This window comes from Eretmochelys imbricata, chromosome 3 (genome assembly GCF_965152235.1).
Source record: "Eretmochelys imbricata isolate rEreImb1 chromosome 3, rEreImb1.hap1, whole genome shotgun sequence".
NCBI lineage: Eukaryota > Metazoa > Chordata > Testudines > Cheloniidae > Eretmochelys > Eretmochelys imbricata.
Window position 1 is genome coordinate 31,634,541 of NC_135574.1, and position 12,223 is coordinate 31,646,763.

The window sequence follows — 12,223 nt, forward strand, 5'->3', positions numbered from 1 at the left end:
CCTTGTATTACATGCTGTACACACACCATAAGAAATGGTCCTTGTCCTGAAAAGCATAGTCCAACTAGACAAGACTGACAAAGGGTGGGAAGGGAAACAGGCACAGAGAGATGTGAAGGGACTTGACCAGGGTCACCCAGTCAGTGGCAGAGGCAGGAAAAGAACCCATATGTCCTGAGTCTGTCCAGTGCCTTGTTGAGGGGCCCACTCTCCCTCTCCATGTGTAATATAGTACATGTGCTTATGTAACCCATTCTTCAGCACACTTCAGAAAATGGGGGACAAGTATATCTGATAGGCAGAGCTCTAATAGGAGAAGTATATGTGCTTCCATGGGTGTGCCACGCTCTTAATGTTTTCAGTCATTTATTTCTTGAGTAGCTTAATATTCATCCTCTCCCTCCACTCTTCTCACAGTGATCGGAACAGCCCCTGTTGTAAAGGTTGCCAGTTTGAAAGCGCTCAGAAGAAATGCCAGGAAGCCATAAATGCTACTTGCAAAGGAGAGTCCTATTGCACTGGTATGCCATTGTTACATTTCCCTTACATGTGCAACTGAATGCTGCAGAGTCAGGGTCCATTTTACTAGCTTTTGCTACCTTTTATGCAACTTGTATGTTCACTTTTAAAGTTCAATTAAAATTAGAAAAGAAAAGAAAAAAGTGTCATTGTGAGGCATGAAGTGTGCTCCTGAATCTTGCTATGGCGGGGTGACTTTGCTTTAACCTTTGCTTCCCCACTAGCTGCTCACTTCCCTTTTCTGCCTCTTCCAGCATCTGATAGCAACTCTGCTTCAAGATGAGGAATCAGCCCAGACAGTCGCCTTTCCTGGCTGAAGGCTGGCTAATCCTAACAGGGCTGCCCACCATTTTGTGCATTTTGTCTAATTAAGAATTATCGCAGTATCTGAATGCTGTGAGACAGTTCTTTCATTCCCCTTCCCCCTATGGTCCCCTTCCTTCTAGACATCTGCCAGATGTACTGCTGCTCCTCAGGGTGCTTGGCAGCAGCCCGCTGAGGGTGACCAGAGTCTCGCTCCAAGAATCGGCTATTGGGAGTCACAATATAATGAGCACCTGTGGCTCAGTCTCCTCTCCAGCACAAGGAGAATGATGTGTGCCTTTACCAACCCTGTGTGTAGTAATGCAGTCATCCTTTCTAAATGCCTGTGCCTGTAGGGAACAGCAGTGATTGTCCGCCCCCTGGGAATGCGCCCGATGACACGGTCTGCGTGGATTTGGGCAAGTGCAAAGATGGAGAATGTGTTCCATTCTGCATGAGGGAGAAGAGCCTGCAATCGTGTGCCTGTAACGGTGAGCAAAACGGGATTGCCAGCTTCCCCAAGCGACATCTCTTGTTAAGGCCCCGCTGATCACAGTTAGCACAGCTCTCCTCTAGGTTACAGGTTATCAGTGGATGGGTCCTTGGACCCCAGATCAGGATTTCAGACAAACAAACAAACACACACCTCAAAAAGTCACAGGCTGAAGTTTTTGTCTTTCAGCCCTTGATTTCGTTTCCTGTTTGGGGAGGGGCTGAGGAAGCTGCTCTGACATCTGTGCTGGAGCCATCAGAGCAGCAAACAGACAGGGTTATAGATAAAGCTGATACACTGGGGCTCTCTGGGCGGTAGAAATGTCTACGCTTCCTCTCGGCCTCAGCAAGGCAGGCTGGGGAAGGAAAGTCTGACAGGCAGCTGGGAGGCTGCTTCTCCAACTGCACTGAGAACAGAATTGCCAGTGCAGATCCAGCCGAGGGCTGTAGCAGAAGCCATATCCTGTGCCAGCTACACCAGTTGCCTACACAGAAAGAGCACTTGAGGAAAGTAACTAAGGGCCCCATGACCCAGCAGTGGCTGGCCCAGGTCAGCTGACATGGGCTCGGTTGCGGGGCTATAAAATTACAGTATAGACATTCAGGCTAGGGCTGGAGTCTGAGCTCCCGTGAGAGGGGTGGGGTCTCAGATTCTGGGCTCCAGCCCAAGACTGGACATCTACACTGCTGTTTTAAACCCTGCAACCTGAATCTTGTGAGTTGACCTGGGCTCTGAGAATCAATGCTGTGGGTTTTTTTTGCAGTGTAGACATGCCCAATGATCCATCAAAGGCCTTTAATGTGATGTAGCAGTTGGAAACCAGAAGGAAAGGTAGCACCATGTGACCAGCCAGCTCTTCCCAGCCCATCAGCAACTGCCACATGTGCCTCTGTTCTAGACAAAGGGGCTAGTGACAGGAGGAATTCCCTCATGCATGTGTCTGTTATAGACTCTTAGAAATACATTTCCCCCCCACACACCCACGCCCACTTTCCTCTCCCTCTTTCCAGGCTCTGTACAATCCAGGGGCAAAGATCAAAGAATCACTGTAGCTCAGACCCCTGCACCTCTTCCCTCATTGTTCAGGCTGTGGCTGCTCTTCCTATCTCCAGATGCCTGCTCAGAAGTTTGACAAGGCCAGTAGGAAGCTTTTAAAATGTCATTTGCACATCGATGTGAACCAGGGCTCAGATGCCTTTGAAACCCTTCACCTGCCCTTGACAGCTGAAGGCTGCAGTAATTTAACTTCCAGAGCTGAACAGAAAAAGGCTAGAGCTTCCTGTGTTTCCCCCACTCTGCTGCATGGAGCATCTTGCCAAGCTTCAGGCTAATGTGTATTCTGAGCAGCTCAAGAAGCTTCTTTGTGTGGCTAGAGACTACACAATCCTCCATTGCACACACTGTTTGTTGGGAAGAGGCATGGTCAGCAAGGGGACCAGGAATCAATCCCCTCCGTGCTCAGAAATTCTTGTTATGGATTGAAAATAACCACAAGAGTCAGGGGGAAAATAGTTTGCTGCTTTTATTTTAGAAACGGACAATTCCTGCAAGGTTTGCTGCCGGGACGAGTATGGCAAGTGCAGTCCGTATGTTGATGCTACCCAGCAGTTCCTGTACTTAAGGAAAGGAAAGCCCTGCACTGTGGGATTCTGTGACATGAATGTGAGTGTTCCTGGGAGCCAGATGCCCCACGTGTTCTATTTACGGAATAGGCTTTCTAGCTAAAACACCAGGAGCCTTTCCCCTTCATATAACCAGTTTCCTCTTGCTTGTTCATACATTAGAGTAGCCCTAGACCCGTTCTGCTGAACAGCCCTTTTGCCACTGAAATGAAATCTCATTTTTTCAGGGGCAGCGGAGGGGGAAATCCCTTGTACAGGACACCATGCATCTCCATAAATGCCCTTCTTACTCGTACTGGATTGACTTTCTCTTGTGCACTGCTCTGATGTAATGGTGCCATTGACAGTGTAACACTACCAAAAGCCAGCCCTGGTTTTTCCCTAAGCATTGCATGTTGTGGGATTGATTCTGCAGATGTTGCACAAACACCCCAGTGACATCCGTGAAAGCAATCCCTGTGCAAGGGGTTTCTGCATTCTTGGACCCTGCCATATAGACGGGTAACACTGGAGTTTTGATTTTTATTTATTTATTTTTTAATTCGAAGCCCATTTTAATGACCCTTGTATTTCAAGAGCAGAGCTTCTTTATCAGTGGAGCTGATGAGATAAGATTCACCATGCCTGTGGTTTGAATAGAAAGAAAATAAGTGACTTTGTGAGTGAGCTCTGTGTGGAGAGGGGATCAGGGTTGGTAACACAGAAAAACTATGGAAAGCGAAGAAACCAACATAGGAGTAACTAACGGTCAGGAGTAATATACAACACCTGAAGGGGCCCCAGGGAATCCCATTTAAAGTTTGTGAAGCAGTCGTTCAAAAAGTTAGTCATTGGACTTCTGGAGTACTTTTATTTGTTTTTGTTTTTTTTTCAAAATTTTAAAACAATATTTTTTTGCTTAAGCTCCTGATCTGAAAAAAAAAAACAAAAAACAAAGCTGAGTGCCCTCATTTCCCGAGGGCATTAGGAAAGCTGGGTGCTCAGCATCAGGTCCCCCTTTTTTTTGTTTTGTTTTTGTTTTCTAAATAGTTTCACAAACATGCCCTAGCTTTTCCTCAAAAGACCAACAACATGAGTATTTCATTCCCCTCTAAGGATGGCAATGGCTTCATGCTTCAGTGGAGGGGATTGATAAACAGATGAGCAAATGATGAATTTGTCACCACCCATTTCCTCTCCCAAGTCAGTTGCAACAACAGAATAGCCCAAGACCTAACTTGCTGCTGAACAGTGAAATCTCCCTATACATATGTAGTAGCTGTTTTCGGAGAGGAAATGGGTGGAGATGCATATGATACAAAGATCTGAGTATATAAATACTACATATTGTTCTAGAATTCAAGGAGTAACGTTTTCCAAGGAGACTTAGGTGCCTAAGCTCCTTAGACCCATTGACTTTCAGTGAGAATTAGGCTGTCTAGTGCCAAAGTCACTTTTGAAAATTTAACCCTCCTAGGCCTCCTAAGCTTTGTACAGGCACTAACAAACCTCAATCAAACATTGCTCTGCTTTAATGGATTTAAGTTACAATTAGATTCTAAGAGCTCTTTTTAGACAAGCAAATCAAAACAGAGACTTTCCTCAGAGCAGTCACTGTAGCTAGTCAGAAATGGACCACGGTCATTGAAAAATGGTGTAAATACATGTCCATAAACTATGCAAAATACATTTTGACTGTCAAACGAAAAGGAGTACTTGTGGCACCTTAGAGACTAACCAATTTATTTGAGCATTTTGACTGTGTAGTTGTTTCATATTACATCCTTTCCATGCCCTGCAACCAGGATGGTTAAGGCTTAAGTAATATAAGGTCATACTTTGAAATAAATGTTTGCTTTTGCAGGGCAAATGTGAGAAGCAAGTGCAGGATGTGATTGAACGATTTTGGGATTTCATCGATCAGCTTAGCATCAATACTTTTGGTAAGTTAAGTAATCCAACTGTTTTTTTTTAATTTGCTGAGGCACCTACATTCCCAGTTACTTCTACCCTGAAGGCACTGTGCAAAGAATCAGATTGGCGGCTGACTGTTCTTACTGTGTGCGGGCCAGGTAGGGACTCATGGATGGCTTGACCTCCCACAAATCACTGTTCATATCTCGGAAGGTGGGACTGGGTAGAAGTTGTCTTTCTAATGTAACTTAGTGCATCGTGTTAGAACTGAAAATATTGATGTCACCTTCTAAATCTTTAAAGCTACAGTTAGTATTCTTGCATTTCCTGCTCTATTGTTATTATTTGCTAGGCACTTTCCAAGCATTTAAGAAGGATGGTTCTGCTCCAAGAAGCCTTTAATTTAAAGACCAATCAGTAGACAGAAGTCAGAGGAAAAGGAGTAACAATAGGTGACTTGCTTATAGGCAGCACAGTTAAATGGATCTTTAAAGAGGGATTTCAAGGCAGACATGCGGAATTTTCAGTTAATAAATATCACAGTATAAAGTAATGCACTGCAAGGTGGGGGTAATACTGAATCCACACACTCCTCAGGTGGTTGAATGTATGTTGTTACTAATCTTGCACCTTACAACACAAAGCATGGAGTTATGTCCTGGTATAACAGCTCTCCTCACTGTGTTGTAACCATATCAAAAGATATCAATTACAGGATTCTGTAATGATAGGGTAACAGTGTAAATTCAAGGTAAATGCCATATTATCTGCAGGGTAATTAAATGGCTTTCAGTCTTCTGGACTAAAGTCTTATGAGATCTAAGAACTGTGCAGTTTTCCAGATGATAATATTAAAACTACTTGGTAACTTCAAACAGAAGTATTGTGTGTCTCTTGATATTTGGGAGTAAGCATAGAATTAGAGTAGGCATGTGAATTGTTGTTTGCCCCATGAGGTCAGAGTTGTGAATTGGCATGAGAGGGGGCTCACAGTAATGAAAGATTTGCCTTGGAGAACTAAGCGCACCTGGATCCCAGCCTGCTAATGTGAAATATTGTGCAACATCTAGTACTAAAGAGTTAAAGGAGGCAGAGAAAAGGATTTGTGACTTTAAGCATCTTTGAGATTTAAGTTTCTGAACAGATATTTTATATGGGCCCAATCCTTTAGTAGGGTTAGTCACAAGTAAAGATGGCAGAATCAGGACCTATATTTATGTACATAAGCAGGGTTTGTATGTTGTCTTTGGCATATAACTAATTGGTTTGGACTTGTTTACAGGGAAATTCCTTGCAGACAATATAGTGGGCTCCGTACTTGTGTTTTCCTTGCTATTTTGGATTCCTCTCAGTATTCTTGTCCATTTTGTGGTGAGTAAACCTACTTTAAGGTGACTGAACAGTTTGATCATATTGTAGACGGAACTTATTCGTACATGTAATGGCAAAGATACAGGGGGTAAGTTTTTAGCAGATAAGAGCCCATGAAGGTAAAACTGTTACTATTTGGGACTTATCATCCCATGAACTTCTGTAGGGCCCTTTGTAATGAACCCTAATGTTACCAAAACACTTCCTATTAACATTAGAAGATTGCATCAGTGGATAAACGTTAATTTGGGGTTGTTTATTTTGGCTAGCTAGTGCTGCTTAGAATTACATAATAGATGATGATGATCCTCACTTGAGTGCTGGCACTGTGCTTGGAGTCAGGCTCTATCCTGCCTGTTGTAGCAAACAGAATAATTTAACCCTGAGTCTGTCGGATCACATCAGGTGTGGCAAAGTCTGCCCTCAGTCGCCAAAACAATGGTTTCCTAAGAATCCTTTAGCTTACATTAGAGAGCAGAACCGCTGAAAGTCAGCCCACTCTGGGAGAAATAACTTGGCCGTCAGCAGGGAATTAAACAACCCCCAGAAATGGGCATTTGCACTTATTATGAGGAAGCAGCAGTGAATACTGTAGAAGTATGCGTTCGGCTGCAAGCCTTTCTAGTATTTCAGATACATTTACAGGTTTAATTGACCACTCGAGGAACCAACAAAAATCAGTTGCTTAAACAGTACTGGGAACTCAACTTGGTCGTGTTGGGGAGGAGGAGGAGGAGGAAGAGGATGATGATGATATTTGTATTCTTGTGGTGCCTAAGAGCCCTATTCATGGATACTTTGACACAGTCTCTCCAGGTGGGAGGTTCTCTAATAAGGATGGTTTCTTGTACAGGAGTCACTCCATGTGTTAATTGCAAAGGAGCCTCTCTCTACTACTTTTTCTCTTCCCTGCTGAGGTAATATTGGCTATCTAGGGAAGGGGAATCAGCTGGCTGCAGTTCAAGGCTGGGAGTTTAATGGGCTGTGAGGGGAAAAGAATGTGTCTTCATCTGGTCCACAAACAATATAGGACTGACTGTTCGGTTTGTTTCCTTTATAGGACAAGAAATTGGATAAGCAGTATGAAGAGAACACAAAATCTCTATTTTGTCCCAGTGTAAGTTTGCTGCTTTCAAGGAGCAGTAATTGTTTTAACTGTATGTTAGGAGCTTTGAAATGTAATGTTTATTAGAAAGAATGATCTTGATAGACATTTGTGGAATAATCCTCAAAGAAATGAAAGCCAGCCATGGTGTCTTCTGCACAGAAACTCTGCCAGATGAAACAGAAGTTGGGTGTTTTGTGGTTGAGTTTTTTTCTTCTAGAGGGAATGTTAGTTTTGCTTAAATGAAATATTGTGGCTTTTGCTTTTTGCGTCTGTGAGTGGTGACGTCTTTAACTCGCTGAAGGTGCACTTGCTCCCGAGCACTGGCCAGAGCATCTTATGCAGGAAGCTGCTTTGTTCTGCAAAGCTATGTGTCCTGTGACAAGTGTCTGCATTCAAGTTCCTGTCTGGGTGTGTGCTCAGCAAGTTTCAACCACTGAACACTTGTCCCTAGGCCAAGTGATGCAAATAAAACTGAGTTTCCAGAGGCAGAAGTATTAATCTGATGACTTCAGCAGTAGCAGAAAAGTCTCTACCTAGTGAATTAGTTATTCCTTGCAAAGTGGCCTTTTAGTAACAGAATATCCTTTTAGCAGCTGGATATTCCAGCTGAAACTGTAGATTCTCACACTGTGATCCTTGGGCTGCTTCCAGTTGGTCACTGGAATTTCTGTCACAGGGCTGAAGGATCTGTCACTTTTCAGGCAGTGACACTTCCTGCTAGATCATACTGTGGTGAAGCAGGCCATATAAGTAACTATATAGTTGTAGCCCATTCCAAGACTCTTTCATTTTTATTTCACTGTAATTAAATGTACATGTCCAGTGCTTTGGGCGTATGTACAATCTTCATTAATAAAATGAACAGACAACCTGATCTGTTAACATTAGAACCCTCCCAGATGCAACAAAAACCCTCCTCACCACTCATTTAACCTGCAGAAGAGGCCTTGAAGAATGATCCTGAGGGTGAATAAATGTGAGATCTTGTAAACCAGTGGGGGAAGCATATGGCAGAATCAAGGACTCCGTACTGAGGAATCCCTGCCTCCAGCCCCACTCATACGTAAACCAAGGTGCTATTAGCTTGAGCATCTCAACTGCCGAAGTATCATATAGTGAAAGCGGCAGGTCTCAGACAACGTGGCCAAAATTGTCTCATCTTTGTACCTTAACCTCTTTCTGGAGACACTTTAGAAGCTGGTACAATGGCATAGCAGAGGTGTAATGTGCCCCCTGCAAGAAACACTGCCTAACAAGTGATACGTTCTGCAGCAGCTGCCATTGGAGTGGTCTTAACTTGCAGCCCCAGTAGCACACACATTGTGACCTTGCACTCTCAAGACTGTAAGGGCGCGATCTTCTGTCTAAACCAAAGTAAATCAAAAGCACTCATGGCCGGTGCGTAGGGTACTGGACAAGGACTCGGATACATGGGTTCTCTTCCTGACTCTACTGCTGATCTGCAGTGTGACCTTGGGCAAATCTCTTCACCTCTCTGTGCCCCCTCCCTCTTTATTAACCATTGGAACAGTTTACCAGGGGTTGTGATAGCGTCTCCGTAACTGGAAATCTTTAAATTAGGATTGCATATTTTTTCTAAAAGATATGCTGCTGTTCTTGCTACAGCTATTGGACTTGAAGCAGGATTTAATTCAGGGAGATCCTGTGGCCTGTGTTATGCAGGCGGTCAATCTAGATAATCATAATGGTTCATTCTGGCCTTCAAAATCTATAAATCTACAGCTACGGCTTGCCCCTGGACACACCAGAACAGTTAAGATACAAAGATAACCCCCTAGATTGTAAACTTGACTAACAAAAGGTGGGGCATATTCTATCAACTGAGGGCATTTGGCATCACTTCTGTCAGTCTTTGTAGTTGCATCAATTGGCTCCAGTGAAATAGGCATAAACTGCATATTGGAGAGACACCAGCTCACACCACCGCCCTGAATTGCCTCACATTGAACAGGCGTGGCAGCAGACTAGAACCTGCACAAACCACGACACCCTAGCTGTAAGGATGTTTAACTTAGCCAGTCTTCTAAAAGTCAGTGCCAGCACGTAATAATTCATACATACGAGAATGATCAGCTGAACTAGACAAAAGGCCAGCTGTTTGGGTTTAGACTTGACAAGTGTAAGGTCACATCAGAATGTCTTGCCTTGAACTTTAAAGCTTCTCTTCTTTCTGGAAGGCTCCCCAAAGCCATCAGGTGACAACTTTTATTTATGAATTACTGTAACTTTCTCCTCCCCAAGTAGCCAAACCCCAAAAGGAATGTGGTGTTTGGTCTACTCTTCTTGTGAAAGGACAGCGAACAAAAGTTGAATTCCAAATTAGAAAAAAATCCCCCCCCCCCCACACCTGACTGAGCTGTTGTGTCTTGCAGAATGTTGAGATGCTCAGCAGTATGGACTCAGCGTCTGTTCGAATTGTCAAGCCCTTTCCAACCGCGCAGTCGACAAGCCGACACCAGCCCCTGCAGCCCACCACAGCAGTGCCCGTAGTAGCTGCAGCACCAAAACTGGACCACCAAAGGATGGACACTATTCAGGAGGACCCAAGTACTGACTCTCATGTTGATGAAGATTGTTTTGAGAAGGACCCTTTCCCAAATAGCAGTTCAGCTGCTAAATCTTTTGAGGATCTTACAGATCATCCTGTCACTAGGAGTGAGAAAGCATCATCTTTTAAACTACAGCGCCAAAATCGAGTGGACAGCAAAGAAACCGAATGCTAGCATCTCGCTGCCTTCCAACCTCATGACTGTGTGCAAAATAAATGTTCATCGATTTGATCTAAAACCATTTTGTTTATATAAATACTGATAGATAGATAGAGATATATTTTGTGATGGGATGGGAGACTGGGGAAATAAGGAAGTGACCTACTGCAGATGCTGGTCATGTGTATGACCTTCCTTAGCTTGTTAGACAATTGCATCTTTTTAAAACAAAGAAAAACATCCAGACTAAAACTAGCTTGTTTTGAAGCTTTTGGATTTGGTTTTTCTAGTTTCTTAACCTTTACTATTTCCTTCAACCTGTGGTGTAAAGTGGTACATCCTGCTGAATATTAGGTTGTGTATATTAGCATTTTTATAACTCAACTTTTTGTAGTTGGAACAACACAGATAGACAAAATCATGGGTTTGGGTGTTTTTAAAAAAACAAACTGTAGTGAGTTTTCTGCATAGACTAGAGCATGTAGCAGTTTAGGTATCCTAAACAGTATAAAATTATTTTATTTGCAAACAAAGATCAGAGCAGTGAGATAGGTACAAATTGTATTTTAAACAGTCTGATAAATACAATGAAGTGATACGCGTTGAGAGTTACTCTGCGTTTCAGTTCTAAAACTTCCTTTAAAATCAATGGAAGCCACACCGTATAGTTCATTGAAAATGGTCCCTGATGCTGAGATCTGAATTTAACCGCACAATTATTTTTTTCCCTACATTTTATAACCCACATTGCTGAAAAATAGCTTTTGTATAAGTCTTCCCATTCTGAATGAAGCATTTCTTGAAAGAACACCTTATAATTACAGACCTCTGCCTGGGGGAGTGGAAAGAAAAGAACAGCTGCTTATGTTGAAAGGACACTCAGTTTAGATTTTGACCTAATTAGTTTAGGTTTTGACCTTTACAATGGCTGTTTCAGTCTGAAGTGGTTTCTGTGATTCAACTTTTTTATATACATAACACTGTTGCCAAGAAATTTTAAAAAGAAAAGCCACTCATAGGACCAACGTATAATTTATGAGCTCTTGCTAGAGTAGCAGTTTGTGTGAAAAATACTACTCTGAGTTGCACAGATACCGATGAATAACAATGATTAATTTCAGCTCATTTCTAAATACTGATAAAAATCAAGGTTTGCCAAATATGAAAGGACAAAATTAATAAGGAAGCCTTTTTAATTGTACGGTTTCCAAGAGGGTATTATAGTAGTGTAATATAAAAAGCCTATAACTTAATGGAGTGGTGCCCCTTTAAGTTGATAAGCTTATTTCCAAAGGCAGAGATGTGAATAGTGTAATCTGTTTGCTATGAATGTTACATGAAAGTTATTTTCGTATGTATTAACAGATGGACTGTCACAGTAGAATCATAGGGCAACTATTTACTGCTTGGGTCCTATAGAAAGATCTTCGCTCTTCATCTATCTTACCCCATAATCATATCATAATGTAACTTTAATTTATATAAACTTTGTTTAGAATGGTTTTGCAGCTGTTTTAAATGTCCACTGGAAAGCAGATGTGTTCATCAGCCAGGAAAGCTTAACTATGGAAAACTTGTATTTTTAATATTTGATGGCAGTTAACCAAACCTGTGACAAAAGAATTGTGTGTTTCCCAGGATACTTGTTACACTAATACTTGAACTTGTGCCTTATGGTATTCAAATCTAACTAATCATTATTTTAGTTACACTGGTTTTTGGATTTGATTTGTGTAGCCATAAAATTTGTTTGAGTTAAATTTAACTTTCAGTACAACGGAATAATAAAAGCTTTTTATAGGATGATGACTGTTTCATTGAAACTAAGACTTGCCAGTTCTCACAGATAGGATTTTTACCTAAGACACTAGTCTCCTCGATCAAAATCTTTAGTAAGCAGCAAAATGTCATGCTCCAATCTTGATACACTTTGTTCCATTCCTTCAGCGCAAAACCAGTGATCGTTCTTATTTTTGAGTATGTTTCTTACTACCTTCACTTGTGCGTGAAAAATTCCATAACTTCTGCGACTAATGCATTTGTGCTTATAAATAGCAGCAGGACTGAATCCCTGTGCATGTGGAAACTGAAGAAGTTTTTTTTGTTTTTTTTTAAATACTAATAGCAATGATGACAAACCCAAGGCTTGTTTAGGCCTCAGGTGTCTTCCAGATAGCAATCAGTT

General features: G+C 42.2%; 1 protein-coding gene across 1 annotated transcript in view; it reads left to right on the plus strand.

Moving 5' to 3' along the window:
• Window positions 1-11,841, plus strand: part of ADAM17 (ADAM metallopeptidase domain 17) — a 63,594-nt gene extending 51,753 nt beyond the window's left edge. Inside the window, exons 13-19 of the mRNA XM_077812543.1 lie at window positions 418-521; window positions 1,179-1,313; window positions 2,847-2,977; window positions 4,781-4,859; window positions 6,113-6,201; window positions 7,262-7,318; window positions 9,703-11,841. Of these exons, the coding sequence (XP_077668669.1) occupies window positions 418-521; window positions 1,179-1,313; window positions 2,847-2,977; window positions 4,781-4,859; window positions 6,113-6,201; window positions 7,262-7,318; window positions 9,703-10,053 (946 nt within the window). The 3' untranslated portion in view covers window positions 10,054-11,841. The remainder of the gene's footprint in view (window positions 1-417; window positions 522-1,178; window positions 1,314-2,846; window positions 2,978-4,780; window positions 4,860-6,112; window positions 6,202-7,261; window positions 7,319-9,702) is intronic.
• The last annotated feature ends 382 nt before the right edge of the window (window positions 11,842-12,223 follow it).